Source organism: Lepisosteus oculatus, chromosome 8 (genome assembly GCF_040954835.1).
Source record: "Lepisosteus oculatus isolate fLepOcu1 chromosome 8, fLepOcu1.hap2, whole genome shotgun sequence".
NCBI lineage: Eukaryota > Metazoa > Chordata > Actinopteri > Semionotiformes > Lepisosteidae > Lepisosteus > Lepisosteus oculatus.
The window spans coordinates 21501378-21525524 of record NC_090703.1 but is presented as its reverse complement, the minus strand read 5'-3'; the positions used below and the strand labels follow the sequence as shown (position 1 = coordinate 21525524).

The window sequence follows — 24147 nt, the reverse complement described above, 5'->3', positions numbered from 1 at the left end:
CAGAGTTGTGCTGTGAGTTTTGATTCTAATGTCTAGGCAGCAACATGCTTATTGTTAAGTGTCCTTATACAGGTACAGAATGCGGTTCTTGGTCCAGTTTTACAACCATTGTGTGCTGTATGTTTGTGGAGTTCCCTCTAATAGCCCTCATGAACATGATTTTGTTATGATCCATTTCCCAAACAAATCTTATAAATTGCATTATACTATATGTTTGTTTTGCTACTTAAACACATTAAGCTTCCAACCTTAAACAGGAAAGCAGAGTTCTCTTGCCCCTTTGGAGGAAAAAGATCAAGAGTATACAGCATATATTCTTGAAAAGCAATATTTTTATTCACTTCAGACATGTACATAAATATTGCTCATGTACAGTATGCACAGTTTTTTAAAATATATTGTACATAATAATACTCCAATATTTCTAAAGGAAAAAGTTGCACATGGCATAGGAGAGAAAAAAATCACCTCCTGAGTCCTCTATTCGCCACCAGAGGGCCCCAGAGACGAGAAAACTAGTTCTCTTGCTCTTCCCTGGCAGCCGCGGGAACCTCTCTCAGCACTAACACCTGTTACCTTAATTGAGAGGATTGTATTAAAGGCTCACTGAGGTGTTAGTGCCAGAACCACACCATGAGTCCTCAGCTCAGATGCACCCCTTTCTCTATACCAGAGAGTACAAAGCTTTCAGAGAGCCTTAACGCTTGCCCTAAACCTCCCGATAAAAAGAACCTACAACAGAGGGACTTCACACCTGAACCCAGTGAAAAGCGCAGCCTAAAGCCTACGCAACGTGACAACAGGCTCTGTATCAGTTTGAATAACATGGCTAGGTACGGTAGCTTGTTCCAGACTCCCACCACCCTCTGGGTAAAGAAGTGTGTCCTGTTCTGAAAATTTACTGTAGATCCTACTTGTATCTCCTGGTTCATATTTTACTATTTTTTGTGAAGAGGCCTACTGGGTCAAAGTCCTTGTAGTCCTCTAGGTCAAATCTGAAAACGTTCAGCTCCCTCAGCCTGTCAATGTAGGACATTCCCTTCAACCCAACTTGTAACATTTGTCTGGATTGATTCCAGAGAAGCAACCTGATAAAACTTAAAACAATTTTTAATGAGGTCTTGCTAGTACATTGGACAAAAATAATTTCATTTAAATGATACCTCTTTAGCTACTGTATATATCAAAATTATATTTTTATATTATTATATTATATTTTTTATATATATACTGTCTATGAAAATAAAACTTATAATAATAATTGCTTACACTTATATAGCGCTTTTCTGGACACTCCACTCAAAGCGCTTTACAGGTAATGGGGACTCCCCTCCACCACCACCAATGTGCAGCATCCACCTGGATGATGTGACGGCAGCCATAGTGCGCCAGAACGCTCACCACACATCAGGTATCAGTGGGGAGGAGAGCAGAGTAATGAAGCCAATTCATAGATGGGGATTATTAGGAGGCCATGGGAAGGTAAGGGCCAATGGTAAGGGCCAATGGGAAATTTGGCCAGGACACCAGGGTTACACCCCTACTCTTTTCGAGAAGTGCCCTGGGATTTTTTATGACCACAGAGAGTCAGGACCTCGGTTTTACGTCTCATCCGAAGGACGGCGCCTGTTCACAGTACAGTGTCCACGTCACTATACTGGGGCATTAGGACCCACATGGACTGCAGGGTGAGCACCCCCTGCTGGCCCCACTAACACCTCTTCCAGCAGCAACCTTTAGTTTTTCCCAGGAGGTCTCCCATCCAGGTACTGACCAGGCTCACACCTGCTTAGCTTCAGTGGGTTGCCAGTTGTGAGTCGCAGGGTGATATGGCTGCTGGCTTTTTGACTTTGACTTTTTTTTTTACTTTGGAGTTTTATGTGTCAACAAAAACTCCAAAGTCTTTGTTTGCAAGTACTTCAAGTTCTTAATTACAAAATGGGAATGTACATCTACTGTGCTTACATTTTCAATGTTTACATTTACAAAGAAGCTTTCAAGTTTCTAAACGTTATTAGGAACAGCCTGTGGCGGGTTAAACACACATCAGCTCAACATGATGTCGGATGCGACTGCTTCTTTCCTCCCAGGAAAAGGGGGTTTGCCCTAACCTACCTTTTTAACACACTCTGGCAGGTGAGCTCCCGGAACAGGTAAATCCTTTCGGCCATTTCCGAAAGCCGCTCCTGCACACTGAAGTACTGTGGGAAACGATTCAGTGCAATCTCAACCAATCTGCAACACACAAAGGACGTAATGACATGCTTGGCAGTGACTCCCAGGCTACACATATCCAGGACAACAAAATGCCTTGTGAAGGCAAATTATTTCCAGAAACAAAAAAATATTACTGTTTAGCCGCAGTACAGTTTGTTTTTTTCTTTGACATACATTTTTAAAAGACATTTTGGCTTTGACCTGAGCACATGAGTCTGTGATAATACGTCTAAAAAGATACCTCAGGACTGTAGTTGCAACAAATATGGTACTGAATCATTTCTGTTTAATGACCATAGCGAAGATTACTGCAGTTAAAACCTAAACAGAAATCTTACAAAAGACCTGAGCAAAGATTCTTATTTGATCATTGGTAATCCACTGTAACTTAAAATCACATATTGTGCACAGCTTCTGAAAGTCCAGATGTACTCCCTAATCTGTGGTTATACTGTAGGGATTTCTGTCAGTTTTGAGCTGTACAGCAGGAAAGATCCCCAGAGCAGACCAATGTTGTGGGCATACCATACATCCTTTTGTCCAAATGATTAGATTTTTAGGAGTTTTAAAAGACATGGTGGCAGAGCTTAGGGAAGTTAGCTCGAAGACAGTAGCATGAAGGCCTAAAAGAAAAAAGAATTATATAACATAGTAAAATAAATTTACAGAAACTGGGGATCAATGATCCATCCTAGAAAAGAAGTAAAAATATCACCCTGAAACTCAAAACTGGCTGAGTTTTGGGGCGAGGAAAGCATTTTCTTCTGAAGCCTACAGGCCTAAGGGATTGTGATGAAGACCAGACAGACAAAGAAAGTGGGCATCTCCATATGTTATTTCAAATATACTGCACATATATTTGTGCCTTTACAGACACATATAGCTCCCACACTCAGCACAGCTAATTCCCTCTGAAGTGTACTGTCAACTAATTCCCTCTTGAAAAGAGAAGATTACAGGGGGACCTGTTACAAGAATTCAAACTTTCAAATTCAAAACTTTATTACCATAAACCTAGTTGCATGGTATTTGGTAAACAGGTTTTTCCCAAGGCAGGGTCTATCGTGGGAAACTAGAATGAGCATGATGGAGACATTTGAGCTCCACACAGACAGGTTTCCAAAGGCTGCACACAACCCCGGCAACTCTGCATTTGTGAACCATCAGTACTAACCCTGCTGCCCGTCATCAGAATGAACAGTAAAACACTAACCAGAGGACAAAACTGGAAACTGGAAAGAGGCATTTCTTTACCCAGACGGTTGTGGGAGTCTGGAACAAGTTATGCCATGTTGTTGAAGCTGATAATCTGGTTTCTTTCAAGAAACAGCTGGAACAGATACATGGGTCAATTATAGCCTTACATCCAGAGGACTTTACGAGCTGAATGACCTCCTCTTGTTTGTAATCATTTTTATGTAACATACTGTAAATACAGTCTGTACCGAATTTTAATGCCCGAGTGCCGCTTTCATGATATAGGTGTTTGACAAGGCCAGTCTGTGCATTTCTCTTACAGTTCACCTTAGAAAAATCAAACATACAGACAACACATCACATACTGTATAAAGGCAAATCAAAGTCCAAAAGTCTCATTCTCTCCGATACCTTTCAGCAGAGAAGGCGGACTCTGAGTCGATGTACGCCACAGCACTGTCCAGTCCTCCCATCGAGCGCGGCAGAGTGGCCAGCACACTCAGCATCATGCAGAACTGAGTCTTCCCACAGCCAGAGGGGCCGGTCACCTGAAACACAGCGTCTGCCTGCTCAGTGACTCCGCCCTGCTGGGCACAAAACTCATTGGCACATTCTACCAGAATATCATTCGCTCCGGAACGGACAGTTTAATCATCTGTAGAATGTTTTACCATGTAAAACGATGGCTGGTAAAATCTTTCTAAACAGATTTATTTTCTTTTATTTCACAAAGCCTGATAGCACAGCATCTGTGTTATTACAAGCTATGGAACCATTTCCTCACAAAGGCAGAAGTTAAAACACTTTTCGCCTTTTTCATTCTGTTTTGTTTCAGCCTTAAGCATATCTTTCCAAGCTTATAGAGACAGTGCTTTAGTGATTTCTGTTTCCTGAAAATCTGAATTTTCACCTTTCTATATAGGGTGTTGGCAGATAAAATTGCAGTGAGGTATGCACACTGTGTTCACTTCATGCTTTAATTATAATTATATGCTTTGACCAAACTTCTCTGCACCATTACTGTACATCCATACACAACCATCTACTAGTAAACCAACTTTAATACTGAATTTGGCATACTTTTATGATCTTACAGTAGTTATATAAAATGGTGCTACTGCAGTGTTAACAGCACCACTGAGAGCTATACCAATCCACAGTGCTATCTGATTGCGTCACGTCAAGGATCTTCCAGACAATGTGTATCCTGGCCAAGAATGTCACTTGTTATTATTATAAACACATTACTATTGCTATTGATTTTAATTGCTACTGTCACTTCAGGAGCAAGGGCAATCTGAGCGTGAACATGCCTTACTTGCATTGTGATCAAGTTTGTTAACATGTAACTGAATAAGCAACAATTATCAGCCACTATGGCAATTATTTTACATTTTACAATAATAATAACATCCAGTTTTCCTATCATACCTTCAGCAATGTGCATATCCATGGTACTGTAAACTGTAACAACCAAATATTGCAATTTGGCAGTTTTCTCAACATATGAAGCTGCACACAAATCTGATACCATTCTGCTTGATGAAATATTGCAGGAATGACATCGTACATACACTGTATGCAGGTTATAATGGTTTGTACTATTAATTCTTGTTAAGGAACTGTACTGTATATTATCATTAATAAATATTTATAATTCCTTACACTTACATAGCACTTTTCTAGACACTCCACTCAAAGCGTTTTACAGGCAATGGGGACTCCCCTCCACCACCACCTATATGCAGCCCCACCTGGATGATGCGACAGCAGCCATAATGCGCCAGAACGCTCACCACACATCAGCTATCAGTGGGGAGGAGAATAGAGTGATGAAGCAAATTCATAGATGGGGATTATTAGGAGGCCATGATTGGTAAAGGCAAATGTGAAATTTAGCCAGGACAAATAACACCCCTGCCCTTTTCGAGAAAAACCCCAAGGATTGTTAATGACCACAGAGAGTCAGGACCTCAGTTTTATGTCTCATCCAAAGGATGGCATCCACAGAGACCATGGCTGTGGCCGGGTCAGCGCTCTCTACTGGTTCCACTAACACCTCTTTCAGCAGCAACCGTGTTTTTCCCAGGAGGTCTCCCATCCAGGTTCTGACCAGGCTCACACCTGCTGAGCTTCAGTGGGCTGCCAGCTGTGAGCTGCAGGGTGATTAACTTGACATCGTTTTTAAAGCTTCTATTTCGCCATCTCAAAGGTAGCTCTTTGTAATTCAGGTAAGTCAGGTTGCATGAAAAGTGGACTGGCAAAGGTGTTTTGCAGCTGCTGATCAGTTAATTTGGCAGCATGATTTAGACCCCTCCATCAGCTTTCTTGCACCCTTCACAGGACTTTCAGCAGAAAAGTAACTCAGGCCCCTTCTAGAGCCTGCAAGACTCTATGACAACCCCATGTGTAATGCTAACAGATGGAAGGATTATGTCGGATTCTGGGGACAGTTTTCTAAACAAACAAATAGGTATTGCACTGATTATTTATTGTCCTGCTTTTCCCATCAGAATTGGAATTTTGATGTATTTGGACTGGCAACCTCGTTGAATTTTCGTTCTGATTTCTTTAACTCTGGTCTGGCTTTGTCTAGAAACAATGCAGCACTCACAAAATGGCAGTGGGGACATTTTCACCACAGTTCACCCATTAAGCCTTTTCAAAAACCTCAGTTTGAGCATTTCCGCCTTTTTAAAGATTAATAAAGTAAAATGTATTTTATTGAAGTTAATATAACATTTTGTGCAAATATTGCTTTTGTATTTTTAAAGAGTGGACTACCTTTTTGTGCAACCCTTTCAGGAGCACAGTATTTTTTAGAAACGCATTCTGTATACAAATACACTGTAAATGTAAACAATGTGCAGGTGAAATTCACAGTCAGGTTTTGAACATAATATCCACCAGCATTAACCACAATGTAGTAAAGGTGTCATTAAGGATCATCAAATGAGCTGTGATAATGAAAGCACAGTGCACAGTGTCATGCGTTTATATTCCATATTCTACCTTCTCTATTGTGGGGGTGGTGAAGTCCTTCTCCTTGAATTTCTGGCACACTTAAAGAACTCAGCTTTCCTTCCTGTCAAATGGCAGTGCATTAGTGCTGTTGATCCTTTGCCAGTACAATGAGCCACATTCATTAAGATGAAACATTTATTCTGTCTTTAGATTTTCTCACTCTGATCAGAGCGACGGCAACAGCACTTTCAATTAAAGTTGTCCGTAACATAGAGTACTAACATGAGCTAATAAGCAAGATGAATCCATTTTTTTCAATTAAACTTCAATTTAATGGAAATTAAAATAAAATGAGAACTTTATTGAGGGAGAAAAAAAGTGCTGCACTTTTGGAAGTGGTCCTGTCAGTGATTAAAAACTAATCTTCAGCATTTATGGCACAGCTGATAGACTCCTTGGCCCGAGAAACAATCCTGCAGGACGTCTGCCTACATGACAATGAGTGAGAAGTAATAATTGAGACTCATTCCTCCTCTGGGTGCTGTGGGTAAGACATTGAAGTAGAGGACAGAGTACACATGTGACCGCAGGTAAGAGTCCCGTTCCCCCCAGCCTCTCAGAACCCACTGAAGCAGTGCGGCCCGGTTCTTACCTCGGTCAGAGTTCCACAGGCCAGGCCCCCGTTCAGGACCCGGTCCAGCCCCCGCAGGGAAGTGGGAAAACAGGAGCGGGAGCGCCGGTCCCTCAGCTCTAAGGCCTGTGGGAAAAGAAGAGTGAAACAGAACAGACAGTCGCCTTGCCACCTTGCGAGAAGCAGCCCTGGAATTACTCCCCTTATGTCCTCAGTTAGTTTCTTAGCTTCTGCTAGAACTTTGAGACCTATAGGCTTCCATTCTCTCCTCAGAAGCATCTAAAAACCACCCTTAAACTTGCTTTCAATTTGTGTACATTTATCTCAATCTGTCAACACCTTTTTGACAGCTTGGTTATTACATTACAACCATCAGTCATTGTCTTCACACAAATCTAACATCTTTTATTTACTTGGCATCGACAGACGGACACCTCTCTTAAGTTTCCCAAGACACAAACACATCTTTCCTGGCTTCTGTTTCTAGTATTAGTTCAATCATGTCTATGCCATGAAGCCAAATTAACTTCCTTGTGCACAGTAATCACTGTTAACTCAGTTCGCCCGTCTGAATATTTAGCATGAAGTACTAGTCAGTTGAGGCTGATCTCCTTATTCGAGGTGCTTTTGAACTAAAGGCTATGCAGTGTTAAAACAGCACTAAACAGTGCTGTTGTGAAGAATATGTGCAGAAGTGCAGTTTGCAGAGGAGTGTGTACATTTTCACTTCCACTAAAGGCAGGTTGACAAGAAAGGCACTGTGGCTAAGGATCTGCACCTGTGGCTGGAAGGTTGCCGGTTCAAATCTCACGGCCGGCAGAGGAATCCTACTCTGATGGGCCCCTGTGCAAGGCCCTAAACCCCTACTGCTCCAGAGGCGCCGTATAAATGGCTGACTCTGCGCTCTGACCCCAAGCTTCTCTCTCTCCGTCTGTGTGCCTGTGTGTCTCATGGAGAGCAAGCTGGGGTATGTGAAAAGACAAATTCCTAATGCAAGAAATTGTACATGGCTAATAAAGTGATCTAACCTAAGAGGAATGCGTGTTTAACAGCTCTGTATCACAATGAGCCCATTTGCAAAATATCTTCTTTTTTCTCCCATATCCATTCAGTTTTTAATTGGAGCAGTAAAGAGGACTAAGGAAATTAAGGCATACGGACAACTGACTGCTTAGTTTTAATGTTCTGGCATCCATGAAGACTTGTATAACTATGTGATGAAAAAGCTAACAGTCCCAATTTATTTGAAAACTTGTAGTCGGTGTCTGGAGTGCTTTAACTGGAAGAGGCAGATCTACTGGAGGTGAAACAACTGAAAAAGCACCACTGGGCAGCCTTGGTGGGGCAAGAGAAGCCTGGCAAAATCTGGCACGCTTACCGTGGTCATTTTTGGGGCGCACCCTTGGCTGACGGTGCGGAGGAGCTTTTGAACTTGCTGGTAACTCTGCCCGGCCATTCTCATTAGCTCCAGTGGAGTGAGAGACAGAAAGTCCTGCCAACAGAACAATAAAGCCAGAAATCCCTGTTTTCCTAAAGAAATTCAAAACCACAGTAGTAGGAAGACAACGTACTGCATAGGGCAAAGTAAACTTCAATGAACGTGTTTAGTGAAACCGCTTTTGAATATATGACTCAGTTTTAAAAAGGTGAAACGTATCTTGCGGCAAAGTAAAAAATGTTGACCCTTTTCTCTCCTTAGCTTTCAAAATCAATGGGCTTTTGAGGGAAAAACTCTGGTTTTTCAAGCCCATCAGCATCTCCTATAAGACACCGCACAGCACAGTAGGGTCTCAACCTTCACAAGGGCTCAGTGTAGAGAGCCATTACAAAACCAAATTACAATATAAACAAAACTATCCCTATACCATTGCATAATGTATTACCGTATGTAGTGTGTACAGTATGATTAAAATCATAGACATAATTAAGTATGCCTTTTAACCATCCCTTTTATTTTCAGTATTATTAAGAAACAAAGTAAACCTCCTTTACATGATAATTAAAGTACTAGTGCATTGGCTTTAAGTTAATCCAAATAACACTGATCAAATAAACAAACGACAGTAATCAGCTAAAATAAACACCATGAGTCCCTCCTCAGTCCAGTGGATGCCTGCACTTTTTCTATCTGCCTGTGTCATTAGCCACAGCGCCAGCACAGGACAGGGAGTGTTCGTTACTGTATAATAGAAAAACAAAACCAAACTGAGATGCACCTGTTGGGTAGGGGATGCTTTGCCAGGGGATAGAGAAAGGCTCACTCACTCGCTAGATTCGTCTCAGGAACCTAATCTGTTGCGGGTCTCATTAGAAAGTTGCTCTTTACAACCTGCGTCTCGGTCTCATCTCGCTCTGCTTTTCTTTAATCCAAGGCCCCGCTGGACAGACCGCATCACGAATAAAAGAATTCGAGAATGTTTTGTCAATTTGCAGATGTCAAGACCCTACTGTACTCTGAAAGGAGCAAGCTGTATACTCTCCGAACACTTAAACACGCTTTATGTATAGAGGAAAGAATGGGAACTTTAGGGGGAAAGAGAGGCACGTTTTTTAAAGTGGATTTTAAGTGAAACGTGAATGCTTAGACTGAACACTTTTATGGGTGAAATAAATCAAGTATCGCCAAAAGCTACAAAGAAAAATCAAAACCTAAAGTATGCTAATTACATAAGTATTCACCTCCTTATAAAAACCAACAAAACGTTCAGCTGTACAAAGCGACTTTGGCTAATTACAGTATTAGTTGAATATAACGGTGTGCATTTATACTGGTTTACATGATTTCAGAATAAATATAATACACCTATTTCTGTTAGGTCCTCCAGTAAGGGTTGGAATTTCAAGGAAAGATTCAACGATGAATGCCAAGGAGTTTTCAGAACAACGCAGCTGTGTAATTTAGATATGTCCACGTTACTGATAGAAATATCGGCACAATAACGACTCACAACCTCCGTCACAGTTATTCGGTGACAGACAATCATGAGTAGCAGTCAGGACTTTCCCAATTTCCTGTAATACGATACGAGTGCCTCGTCCTATTTGCTCCGCTATACGCTCGTTTTGTTAAATGTACATTTATATCAAAGTTTGATCATCCCTGATATTCTTAAGAGTCGTCTTTATTTTCCCAACAAATTCAGTGACGCTATAAGGAAGGCATCACTCTTGCAACTTGTAACGTGAGCTGCATTTCTATTTTCCGGAATTACTGTAAATGAATGCAGAAAATTGCGTTATAAACCCCACAGAAAAATGTACCCATTAAGAAAAATGTACCCATTAATTTAACAGATTGAATGAATAAGACCTACATCTACCTCAGGTATGCCTTATAAAAACATTGTTCACTCAATCTTATTTAACAAAACTGGAATACAGCGGAACTAGAAAACCAACTCATCAGCGACTAATCAGAGCAGTGACTGTAAACTTAACCCACTCGTGAAAGTTTTACACTTTTCTTACCTGACACGTTTCAATTTGGTGGCGGCTGAGTCTGTTGCATAACTCAGCTGGCAAACCAGTCCTTCTTAATTTTTTATTAGCCATGCTTTCCTAAAGTTTGAATGCGAAAAAAGCTGCAATACAATTCTGTGCATCACCAAAAAATGATGCACAGAATTTGTCCACCGATTATAGTAACGTGATAGGAAAAGCAAAAATAATTATAATAAATAGGCAATTTACAGTTGTTTCTCAACAAATTCGACTGTATTTAACAATTTCTTTATAACATCACAAAAAAAAACACTTTCTTCTGAACCATGAGAACTTCCCTGTCGCTTCCGCTTAAAAGAGGCGATTGGTCCCTCACTGAAAGTTACGTGAGGTAACCCTCCAATCAGAGCATACGTCAGTGACATTTGTCGCCGTGCATCTTGATAATTGTAGTTTTTTATGTTTATTTGACGGTATATAAATGTTACTTTTCTTAAATAGACTAAATGGGGTCTTAAGTTTACAGTCACTACTCTGACTTCGGAATTAATCCTCCGACATCGCAGTCGGTTTTATTCCTGATTCCGATGTATTCCAGCTTTTAGATTAAATGAATAATTTGTTTTTAAAAGGTATACTTGAGGTAGGTCTACTGTACGTCCTATCGATAGATCTATGTGAACAATTCCGCAATGGAGTTGATGGCTAAACTGTTTAGGTTCTTCGTTTTCTAGTTGGAATTTTCTTCATTCATTCTCCGTTACATTGTGAATTACTATATCTGTTAATATTCATTGTTTACCACTAGGTGGTGATGTAAAGCCAAAAGAAATTGTAACACTGTCGGCGATCTTTTTATTCCTTGCTTGAAATTCTGGAAAGAAATCCAGGGTACAACATATTTGTCTTTGATGCAAAAACCTTTCTTTCGAGTCCAGAACCTTTCTTATTGTTTTGGTTTTCAAAAGGCATTGGAAAATTTGCTTTACAGTAGTTCACCCCGACCAAGACAACTTGTACGTTATTTTCTATGACGGGTATTGGCAACACAGTGTGTGACATTCATTAACACACACACTTGTATTTCCTACGCCCTCCTGACAAGGAACCGGTGCTGGTGGAGCTGCAGAAATCACAAATTTGAACCCCCCTTCTAAAGTTAGGTCACCAGGGATATTTACAGCAAGCCACAGGGAAGCAATTGATTCAGTCAACATGGTAGATAGGTATAGTATAGACTGCAGTACCAGTATTTACTGTAGTAAACTGAAAAATGTGTTCACATAAAATGTTAGGTCTAGTCTATTCAGATCCATCCCACTCATGCCCATCACCTGAGTGGCATCCAGCCTGACCTCTAGACTTTGCTCTGAGTGGTGAGCCCATAATACAGCTTGTGGGCTGGGGTTGGTTCCCGTTGTCCTTGATCTGGGAAGAGTTCTCCCTGTGAGAGGGTAAGGAGCTGCTCCTGTGGATCGAGAGGAGCCAGTTGAGGTGGTTTGAGCATCTGGTGAGGATATCCCCCAAGTGTCCCGTCGCTGGAAGTGTAATGCGCGAGGCCCAGTGGGAGAAGACCCCAGGATACACTGGAAGGATTATATCTGTGAACTGCCCTGGGGGCACCTGGAAAAATAATAATAATGATAATAATTGCTTACACTTATATAGTACTTTTCTGGACATTCCACTCAAAGAGCTTTACAGGTAATGGGGACTCCCTTCCACCACCACCAGTGTGCATCACCCACCTGGATGTTGTGACAGCAGCCATAGTATGCCAGGATGCTCACCACACATCAGCTATCAGTGGGGAGGAGAGCAGAGTAATGAAGCCAATTCATAGATAGGGATTATTAGGAGGATATGATTGGTAAGGTAAATTGGCCAGGACGCTGGGGTTATACCCCTAATCTTTTCAAGAATTGCCCTGGGATTTTTAATGACCACAGAGTCAGGACTTTGGTTTTATGTCTCATCCGAAGGACGGCGCCTTTTTACAGTATAGTGTCCCCTTCACTATACTGGGGCATTAGAACCCACATATGAGTGCCCCCTGCAGGCCCCTCTAACACCTCTTCCAGCAAGAGCCGTAGCTTTCCCAGGAGTCTCCCATCCAGGTACTGACCAGGCTCACACCTGCTGAGCTTCAGTGGGTTGTGAGTTGTGAGTTGCATGGCTGCTGGCTATAAAAAAACACCCAGGAAGAGCTAGACACTGATCAGTGTTATTTGGATTAACTTAAAGCCAATGCACTAGTACTTTAATTATCATGTAAAGGAGGTTTACTTTGTTACTTAGTAATACTAAAAATAAAAGGGATGGTTAAAAGGCATACTTAATTATGTCTATGATTTTAATCATACTGTACACACTACATACGGTAATACATTATGCAATGGTATAGGGATAGTTTTGTTTATATGGTAATTTGGTTTTGTAATGGCTCTCTACACTGAGCCCTTGTGAAGGTTGAGACCCTACTGTGCTGTACGGTGTCTTATAGGAGATGCTGATGGGCTTGAAAAGCCAGAGTTTTTCCCTCAAAAGCCCTTTGATTTTGAAAGCTAAGGAGAGAAAAGGGTCAACATTTTTTACTTAAGATAAGTTTCACCTTTTTAAATCTGAGTCATATATTCAAAAGCGGTTTCACTAAACACGTTCATTGAAGATAAAATATGTTAATCAGTGCTAATGATATTAACTGGAATGGACAGTTAAATGTAAACACTGAAATGTAAATAGAAAACAGGGCCCAACCTGCACTCTGAGAAGTGTAACCATTTGTAACAGGTTGAGTCTCTCTGGAACCCTCTATTTTTTATGTTTAGATGGTAGCTTCCCTGGCTGGGAAATGTTATGTCCATGGTACTAGGGGTAACATCAGAGTTGTGATTACAGTACGGACATCAGTACCTGCACAAGGACGTTCATTGTACTTGCACAATTGGAAATTTAAATGTAATAGCTTTCAAAAAATGTTTCTGACGGGGATAATAATTCTATAAAATTTACAGTATACAATTTTCTTTGGGAGGAAGTCTCTCATCTTCAGCAACAGCAGGAGGTCACCCCAAGGCTGTGAGCTGTCCCCATTGCTTTACACATTGTGCACTAGTGACTGTCAGCCACAATGACAACTCTTCTATTGTTAAAGTTTGCAGATTATGTTGCCTTGATTGAGCTTTTGAATGACGATGAAAACAATTACAAACAGGAGCTAAATCTTTTTTTTTTAAATTGCTGTCACGATAATTCACTGTTTTTAAACAAAAACAAAACACAGGAAATGATAGTTGATTTTAGAAAAAAAGAATTAACACTTGAAACAAAGGGTAAAGGGAAAGGAGTTTCTAAAGATGTATGTTTCTTTACAAAAATAGCAGCTTTATCTAAAAGTTCCTTCCCATCTTTTAAGTATTTTGGGGAATAATTAGAAGGGGGGATAAATAAAGGAAATTCCAACATGTTTCAGAATGCAAACTACAAGGAACTGGAATGTTTACGTTATCCTCAGATGTATAATTTTTTGGTTCAAGTAAATTAAAAGCAAAATCAGGGGGAAACACCTATGCAATTGTAGAAAATATTTTGTGAATTAAAAATAACACACAGTGCAGAACAAAAGGAATATGTATACATTATTTATTAACAAAATGAAAAAAATGTCTCAGAGGTGTTAGCCACAACACTTAAATATCTGCAAATTTCATGAAAGAATGCAGATTACAAGAGCTTGTCAGAAAAAAAGGAACTTACTGTAAATGTCAGTTAAAATTAAAGAGTGGTACTTTTTGTGGTTTAAGAGATCTTCATTGCGAGTCTTTCCTCGGAACAAAATACCTGTACTGTAGATGGACTGTTTAAGGAAGGCCTAACAGAGATCCTCAGAAAAACAGTTTTCTGAAGACATAAACATGTGAGAATTGTTGCTCACATAACCCTGAACTGCCAAACCACTCACTGTAAGCGTGACTAATGACTTATGGGAAGTTCAGATACATTTAAAAAATCAGCTTACCGATCAACCTTCTGCATATACAACATTGCATATTTTGCATATTGAGATAAGTGCATAACTTTTAAAGTACCAAAAAGGATATGGATAGAAATAGAAATATAAAGGGATAGAAATATAAAGGATATAGTTCTCAAAATCCTCTGTGTTTGTCAGACTAACAGGTTCGTGATAATGGATTCCATATATCTACCATTTTACAAAAGCCCAGATTAAATACAAATTTGTGTCTATTCACTTATTGCAAATTCTAAAATGAATGGGACATTTTTGCGTGCTGAAGACCGTTTTTGTCTTTCCAGGATTCAGTCTAAAATTTGTAACTAGGAAGATGATCTGACTTTGATGTTATTGATGTTTGTTGTAGTTTGTGCTGACAAACAGAACATCATTTTGACATAGATTTCCTTTCACATTCTATTTGCCGATTTATTTTACCCAGACATGAATTACTCCGTACAAATATAAGTAGAAGTTTTCCAGAGGGATAGAAAACATCTAAGAAGAACCACATGGACACTACACACCTCTGTACAATAGTGTTTGCAACCATACGTAGAAATGTATTTGCCTTTGAGCTCCAAACACATTCTGCAATCTACAGTATGTCAGTGAGGTCAGTAAACCTGATTTGAACACAGGCTTATAAATAGCAGTAATACTGTTGTCTGTAGTGTAAAATAAACCATAAACTGCAGTTCTTGTGTCATCTGGGAATGCAAAGAGGCTGCTAGATTGGTTCTACTGATTATTCCCCTCCCCCAGGAGTCATTATAATGGAGGTTTAAAGCAGAGTCTACAACACCCTGTTACTCCATATACCGTTAAACACATTCATGCTGAGACTGCAACGAGTATACTGAGCAGATCCGTCCAGCCATTTTCTAACCAATTCTCAAACACAGGTTCTCTGGGAAACTGGAGCTTATCCTGACAGACAACGGGCGCAAGACAGTGTACACCCTGGACAGGAAACCAGTCCATTACAGGGCACACACAGACACAAACCCACACAGTCACACAAGAGCCAATGTTCCCAGAAAGGGAAATATAAAAACCCCATACAGATAGCACCTCAGGAATTGAACCTAGGGCCCCAGCACTGCTAACCACTGCACCATTGGGCCATCCTACAGAATAGATTCTGATTTAAAACACCTACTTAACTGTACAAACCCAGCAATGATTGACAACTGGCTTGGTACAGAGTGTTCTCATCTTAAACCTCTTCTGTCAATAAAAGTGTGTGAATTCAGAAAACCTGTGCCGTTTTTCTGAAAAGATTAAAAATACCTTTATCTTGTTTATGCCAGTACCAAAAAATTCAGTTTTTTTCCCATATATAATCCTAAGCATAGTACTGTGAATTTGATTGATTTCCTTAAAGTAACAGTAAATATACTTTTATCATCAATTAACAAAGCCAAGTCTTCATTTTCTAATGTACTGTATATGAAAGAATTATACATATATTTTTAAAGGAAGATACAATTTCTTAGGAAGTTTCTTATACAAAAGCTTCTCTCTGTAGGTTTCAGAGCTCCTCTATGGAAGATTCGGATTTCAAATTAAATTCTACATGCAAACATACGCCAAATTCTGTAATAACTCTTTGTGATTTTACATACAGTATACTGTAGTAACATCTTTGAACTTGAAGGCTGCTATGATATTCACCCCCATATCTTTTTCATGTTAAGATACAATACAAAAACAAATTCTTATTGCCTCATAACAGCAGGAACATCTTTATGCTGTTTTACATATGTGGCCTTTTTTATGTAATCGAATATCATAAACTATTAAACTGGAACATAATTCAACAAACAAGGTAAAATATGTCCATACCCTATTTTCAAAGGGAGAAAAAATATACAAAACCTATTTTAGCTTTATCAGTGCCAGTATTCACATTCTTATATTTAAAAGGTTAATATTTCAGTGTGAAAATGAATTCTGAACTTCTGTAAATTAGGAAAACATGGTTTGTTCACAAAAATAAATATGTAAAAAGAAATAACTTACAAATTCTGTATTCCTACATTTTATTGTAATTAGAATGTTGATTTTGCGTGTCTTCCTACAATGGCAATACATTGTAAAAATATTCATAATTTAAAAATTAGTGTGCTGCTCTTTAGGTCTAGCAGTCTGAGTAGGTACGTTCCACAGCAGAGCCACAACTGTTTAGTAGACCAGAGGTTATCCTGCTTTTTGAGAGAACACCAACTACACAAAACCAAGCTACTATCACAAAAAGACTCCACAGGGCCTAGCCTGCATTAGTGTAAAAACACCTCTCACTGCTGATACTAAGCCCTATGCCCTCCTCTTGTCACACATCAGACAATGTGTGTTCTTATTTGTTAGTTCTAGGTTCTAGGACCTTGTATGGTTCTTATAAAGATAAAACAGACTTGTGTCTATGGAATACCACAGATTAAACACAGAGAATTACAATGCAACACTTCGTTTGTTTTGGCAATAAGACGTCCAGTTGTTTGGATTTTCTTTTTAAAGTTCATTGCCAATTTATAAGTTCATGTCCCTGCAGTATTGTGCCTTCCAAGAAAATCTATATACTGTACCTTATTTAAGTTATTTTTTATCTTACTTACAAACATGCTAAAATAATGGAGGGCTTTGTTAATGCCCTCATTGAGGTAACAGCATGAGAACCACACACTAATCACTTAATAAAATAACAGAGACTGTATCCAGACAGTATCTACTGGCTGCCCGAGGGAACTGAATCCTTTCAGCCCTGAACAGAGAAGATTACAAGGGCACCTGATACAAGAATTCAAAGCCCTCAGAAGGCGTCGGCAAAGCCAGCCCAGCTAGGAGTTCTTCCTAATGAACAGTGAACCAGAGGGGACAAGTGGTAACTACATGGAAGTACATTTGAAACCCAGAACAGGAGGCACTTCTTTACCAAGAGGGTTGCAGGAGTCTGGAACAAGCTATCCAGCCATGTTGTTTAAGACAGTACTCTGGCTTCTTTCATGAAATGGCTGAAAAGTGACTCAAATTAGTTGGTTATAAACTACTAGCTGGCCGAATTGCCTCCTCTTCTGTTGTGCCCTTTCTTATTCTCTGAGGACTGTCTGCAGAAATGCTGGAAGGATATGCAGTATTGAAGGTACTTCAGAATCGCAGTACTACAGCTACTCTTACTCTGGAGAATTATTGAGTAGGCAAGCCATTGAACCTTACTGTAACTAGGGTGAAATATTGTTTATGGACAGCACAGTACCCTTCTGTTTGTTGGGTTGCTTTTCTGTATGTTTACTTGTACAGTATGTTTATTATATTAGTAGTACCAGAATTTGTATCTGCTATATAAAAGCTCCTTAACTGATTAGGATTTTGGGACACATTCCTGGTAGACGAATTCTAGAGGCATGCAGTATGTTTTTCATTTGGCTTGCCTTTTTCTCAGAAAAGAACTGGGTTTCTTTTTCACACCCCCAATGTCCGCCAACATTTGTGTGCCACCTTTACAATAGTTAAATGCACATATTATTCATGTCAGTCTTGGTATTTTATTCTAATTCTTTTACCTTTTGTAGACACAATTTTAAACATATCCTTAATAAGAAAAGAATAAAGCTTTCTTTGTTTTTCAATACAGCAAACACTACAAATAAATATTAAATTTAAATTGATTTATTGTTCTGGTTAGTTGGGCTAGCAGGTAGGTTTTTTTGTCAAATTTTATATCTAAAACTACAGATAAAATGCATTAGAGCCTTCATGTACATTTTAACATCCTACAGTATAAAACAGATATACGTTTGGGAGACACCAGTGCTTTTTTAATGTTTCATGCATTTTAAAATATTAAAATTGTCTTTGAAGTATAAAAAGAGTTTTTGCATGACACATTATTCAAGGTATACACATTGCTTCCAGAGAGATTTTAATACTCTAGTTGAATCTGTACTGTATATATACTGATAGCATTAAGCTCAAATAAGAAATTATTTACAAAATAAAAACATTAAAAGGCAACCTTCATTATTTTATAAGGTACAATATCTCTGTGGTTACTGAAATGGTTTAATCTCATGTTCCTTTACTGGCATTACCTTAAAATGTTTTTATAAGTTCCTTTAAATATTTTAAAAATGCATATTATTCATAAATATTTCATTTTCCTAACAAATTAAAATGTTAAAGTTTTCATTCATATTTATTAAAGACATTTAGCGCCAAGTTCATTCTCATATTAGCTGATCAAAGGGCAGCAGAATTATGATTATGATTGCCGTCCAACATGACCTACAAAATGTTCCTTCACGTTATCCATTTCTTACTTTGGTTCAAACTGATACAGACTGGCTCGTTGATGTGAAAAAGACAAAAAGAACCCTTGGTGTGAAATGGCATGTGGCCTCAAACGAGCCGTTTTTTTGTGTTTGTTAGCATTGTTTCCAATTTTATCCACCCCTAAGCCAAGGCAGAGAGCATGTATCTTCTTAGTCAATCTTGACATAGCCATTGGCCGTCCCCCCAGTTGCCATGGCGGCACTGGGGTCGGCCTTCTCGTCGAAGCGAAGCCTGAGGGTGTTCCTGATGACCAGCTGCTCCACAATGAAGGAAGCACAGAACCAGGGCAGAGAGTATTCCAGCGTGATGAGCCCCATGAAGTCATAGTCGAAATCCGAGTAGTCCCAGGGGCAGGCGTTGAACTGGCGTAGGAGCAGGCCCGTGGTGAACTCCCACATGTACGTCCACAGGGTGTAGATGAGGCAGCGCACCAGGATGTGGCACCGGTCCTTCAGACATAGGTACATGCGCTCCACGATGAGGATAGAGGTGCCGTAGATGAACAAGGCCCACACACTGGTCACGCCGGGGAACTTCCAATTGTAGTTGACCACAAACTCCCAGGCGGCGGTGAACATCACCTCGCAGAAATAACCATGGATGGCGTAGAGGTACCAACGTGAGAGGGCTGTCAGGGGCTCCGGGACCGCCATCTTCCAGGATGGGCCAAGGCCAACCTTGGGGGTGAGGGGGAGGGGCTGGGGGAAAAAGGGAGAGAGGGAAGAGTGGGGTAGCTAAACAAAAGACAAGGGAGAGAAAACCTCTGGATTACCACAAGGGACAAAGTTTTTTCCACCTGCTTCATACATGAACAGTAGGAAAGATCCATTTCTCAACCTGCTGCGCGAAAGACATAAGTTAAAGGAATACACTGTAAACACACATTCCTAGGTGTTTGTAAACTGTTTAACTTCAAGGTTTGAAGAACAAGATGATACTGACCATTAGCTGAACAGATGGGCAGGTGAACTGGTCAATTTATGTTGGTTATCTCGGCTGAACAGCATGAAGAAGCATGAGATGTTTGAGCTTCAAGAGTATTAACTACATTATTACAGGGTGGTTCCAAAGGGTTTTGCGCCAAAGCAGAGGTTGCATTTAATTTGCTGGATGCGTGAAGGTGTCATTTTAATGTAGTTCTGAGATTGAATGGATGTCTGTTTTGAGGAAAGAATGAGCAAATGTTGCACTGAAACAAAAATGCTTGAAAGATGTTTTATTTCTGGGAATGTGCTACAAACAAACTGGGTTAAAAAAAAACAAGCATTTAACAAGTTTGATTATGATGAATAACTTATCATCCAGCTCAGCAGGCCATGGATTTAGTGGCTTTATGTCCTTTGTTCTGTTTTGCATTATATTTCAGACTCTGTTCTCAAGCCCTCTGAATCTTAAAAACTCTCAGGAAAAAAAATGAAAGTAATGCTGAGCTCAGTAAAATCTATTGTACTTCCCTTAGCATTTCAAGAGCTGCTGCAGTGCAATGTTATTAAAAACCCAAAACTTCAACAGGCTTTTAAACAGGAGCACTCTTACAATAAAAGCCAGTGTCTTGGTTTCATTGTAACTGATGCTGGTAATGCAAGCAGATTATATGCATGTGTTTGAGAAGGCTGCCAAAGTAGAGTGGATTCAGGAAGTTATGTCAAAATGATACACAGTATACGGTAAAAGATATCCCTAGTGGGTATTTACAAAGGCCATCCATCCATTTTCTAACTGCTTTATCCAATACTGTCGCAGTGGAGCCACAGCCCATCCTGGCAAAGCAATAGGCGCAAGACAGGATACACCCTGGATGGGACATCAGTCCATCGCAGGACACACACTGACACAGACACACAAACACACTCATACCAGGGCTCATTTTTCCCAGAAGGCAATTAACCTACCAGGATGTCTTTGGACTCTGGGAGGAAACTGGAGCACCTGGGGGAAAACCCACACTAAAACACAGGCAGACCATTCAAACTCTACACAGACAGCACCCCAGGAACAGAACTCAGGATGCCAGCACTGCAAGGAAGCAATGCCGCCCACTTATAAAGGCCTTAAAGACACAAATGATTCCGGCACAATTGTTTTTACCAATTTTTAATATACTTTCTTCCCACTAACAGGGAAAGGATAGGACAATTTGACATATCAAAGTGTCCTTACATTATTATACAATTACAGCACATACAGTAACAAATACAATTTAACTATTTGATTGTAGTAATCTTACAGTACTGCCATTTCTCCTGCCCTTTAATACTCCAACTGACATCTAACTCCAAATTAATCCCATGAGACAACTAAATGAAAACAAAATGGAATAATGTGTATTTCTATTTTTGAAGGGTTATTTTTGCCCAATACAAGACCTTAAATGTACTATCAAAAAACATGGAGAATGTTTCATTCTTCACCAACAGCTCCCTGGGTGTGCATACGTGGGTTACTGGTTACTGGTATTTGACTTTATTTCTCTCTTATTTTTATTTTTTAAAGCTGCCTAAGCAAAATGGTGGCAGATTAGAGCCCATCAGCGTGGTAGCAAAACTCATATCCTAGAGGGAATTGACAAAACTGCTGAGTCAGCGAACGTGACATGATGTGGTTTCTCTCCCTTCATTATCATTGCATGACTCTCTAATTCCAGCTCTCTGCCCCCCATCTCCCTCCTCCAGCACTGAGCCAGGCTCTGCTAACAGGGCCAGGGAGTCTCTCCTGTTATCCTAGTGCCTTGTGGGGAGGATGAAGATGGCTCTGGTAAAGAAAGTGTACCTTTCCAGCAACATGGAAAGTCTGCTGAGTCTCACTGGCCCTCACCTTCTATTTCCAAACTAGTCTGCCACATTATTTATGTGATTTTTTCATTGAATTTGCAAAAAAATACAATATATTTTTAGGTACATTTAGGGATACACTCTGATCGCGTTTTAAGAAGACCATTGTGATTTTAGCAGTCATTACTCTGCAACTCACAACTGGCAACCCACTGAAGCTAAGCAGGTGTGAGCCTGGTCAGTACCTGGATGGGAGCTCCTAGGAAAAACTAAGGTTGCTGCTGGAAGAGGTGTTAGTGGGGCCAGCAGGGGGCGTTCACCCTGCGGTCCCTGTGGGTCCTAATGCCCCAGTATAGTGGCGGGGACACTATACTGTAAACAGGCGCTGTCCTTCCAATGAGACTTAAAACCGAGGTCCTGACTCTCTGTGGTCATTGAAAATCCCAAGGCGTTTCTCAAAAAGAGTAGTGGTGTAACCCCAGCGTCCTGGCCAAATTTCCCATTGGCCCTTACCAATCATGGCCTCCTAATAATCCCCATCTATGAATTGGCTCCATTACTCTGTCCTCCTCCCCACTGATAGCTGATGTGTGGTGAGCGTTCTGGTGCACTATGGCTGCCGTTGCATCATTCGGGTGGATGCTGCACATTGGTGGTGGTGGAGAGGAGTCCCCATTACCTGTAAAGCGCTTTGAGTGGAGTGTCCAGAAAAGCGCTATATAAGTGTAAGCAATTATTAGTTTTATTATTATTACCACATTAAACACATCTGGGGGCACAATCAATGTGTCTTCCAGCTTCCTGCAGCATTTATACTTGTGTTTGCCTGATATTGTCTGTTACTCAAGGTAATAGTGCTGCACACTCAAAATAAGATGGGAGTTTTTGGACGCTTTGCTATTTCAGCATCTTGAAAATAAAGGCCTATTTATAATGTAATTATAATGAATGTAAATCAGAAACTGTGTTGAATGCATATGCTTAATAAATGAGCAAACCTTTTCTAGACACTTAAATATCTCACATAATTTTACTAGTAAACATAGTATATTTCATAAACATAGCAAAAGCATACATACTGTGTAAGGGCTTGTTACAAGTTTACAGTTCTGCCCTGTCTCAGTGTTTTTCACCCTGGTTGACTTCCTAAACCTTTTGGTTCTCTGATCTTCTCAGATTATATTAAGACTGAGCTCTCATTCTAAGTGACTTTACAGCAGCATTTTCGAATACAGAGTGAAGCCCCTGGTTTCTCTAAGCTGCTTTGGAAGAAGAAATGTTCACGACAAAAAACTATTTAGCAAATAAAAACTGTGAAAGTAATTTTAGAAAAGCATGGTTGTGTTTCAAATACCTTGCTCTAGTGCATACATTAACCATTGTTGATATAATTCACAACTCTTTTAAAAAATACGGCTCTTGGTATGATATAGCTCATCCACCACCAGTCACTTTTCAAGGATTTCTTTTATCTTCTGTGAATTCATGTTAATATCTAAATATTTAGATATTTAGATATTATTTAGATATTTAGGGGCCTTTCAGGTCAATGCAAGTCAAGTTTCCTACATGTACCCTGAGCACAAGGAGATCGAGGATGCTGGAATCTGAACCCTGACAGCAGGGATCACCAGAAAGTGTGTTCCCCCCTTTGAAAACAATTTAGCTCTCCTTGTGGGGTGAAGAATTTGCATTGTTATCCTATGAGACACCTCTCCCTCTCCCTTGTGAGGCTGCTTTAAAGAGGAACTACAGTCCCAATTTCTCAGACTGGTTATTAAATCTCAGCATCTAAATTAATTGATGGTATTGCAAAATTATACAAATTCTGAATTTAACACAATGCTGTGAATTTTGTGAAAGTACCGTATAGCCGTCATGGTGTTGCAAACTACAGGTCAGAGCAAGAGTTTGCACAAATTGTAACTTAAAGCAGCCCTTTCTCCTCACTATTTTCTGTAATAACTAATGTCTTGAAGTCACGAGCGATATTTCTACTGGATTAATAGAGATGTATTCACATGCCTGCTTCTTTACAATGTAATAGGGCTGCTTTTATTGTGATTTGAAATGAACTCATCAATGCTGATTGTTTCTAACCCCAAAATAAAAAAAATAGTGTTGCACTTCCTCAAATTAAGGCCCATAAACTGTTGTGTTTAGAGGGGGTCATGCTCCACTGATCCAAGGAACTGCCAGTCTTGCTATTTTCATCATTGCAGCACTAGAATTGTTCAAAGCTGGAAGCTGAAGAAAATGATGCCTGCATTCTAGTTTTGTTCACAAGTCATTTGAGTTAACTGCAAACCCACTGGCTCTGCCCCTGGTAGAACTACAGATGAATGTGCTAATTCTGATCTTTCAGGACTGGTATTAAACACCCTCAGAGTTTCTGATATTCCATACGTGAGAAAGTGGCAACAATGTGATGCCACAAGAGGAAAGCAGCCTTCCTCTCAGACAGAGCTCCACAGGAAGTAGAGTCCTCTGCAGAAGCTCCTCCTCAGCACAGTCATGTATAATGGATGAACATCTGGTCTGACTGAGTAACTTTACCCTTGAAAAAGACCTTCAGCTCA

General features: G+C 40.0%; 2 protein-coding genes across 15 annotated transcripts in view; both read right to left on the bottom strand.

Moving 5' to 3' along the window:
- Positions 1 to 10801, bottom strand: part of rad51b (RAD51 paralog B) — a 194290-nt gene extending 183489 nt beyond the window's left edge. For all 7 annotated transcript variants that reach the window (XR_011190239.1, XR_011190241.1, XR_011190240.1 and 4 more), the window contains exons 1-5: positions 10478 to 10801; positions 8388 to 8501; positions 7031 to 7135; positions 3826 to 3962; positions 2116 to 2235 (exon numbers count right to left, since the gene is read on the bottom strand). Coding sequence is in view for 3 of the 7 variants with exons in the window: in XM_015351259.2 (XP_015206745.2) it covers positions 2116 to 2235; positions 3826 to 3962; positions 7031 to 7135; positions 8388 to 8501; positions 10478 to 10561 (560 nt within the window). In the remaining 4 variants the exon portion in view is untranslated. The remainder of the gene's footprint in view (positions 1 to 2115; positions 2236 to 3825; positions 3963 to 7030; positions 7136 to 8387; positions 8502 to 10477) is intronic.
- A 3277-nt stretch (positions 10802 to 14078) lies between these two features.
- Positions 14079 to 24147, bottom strand: part of tmem229b (transmembrane protein 229B) — a 35015-nt gene continuing 24946 nt past the window's right edge. For 6 of the 8 annotated variants that reach the window (XM_069193387.1, XM_069193388.1, XM_069193389.1 and 3 more), the window contains one exon: positions 14079 to 19495. In XM_069193387.1, the coding sequence (XP_069049488.1) occupies positions 18947 to 19495 (549 nt within the window). In that variant the 3' untranslated portion in view covers positions 14079 to 18946. Of the gene's footprint in view, positions 19532 to 24147 lie in introns of all 8 variants that reach the window. The other 2 variants (XM_069193393.1, XM_015351153.2) reach the window with 1 other exon arrangement.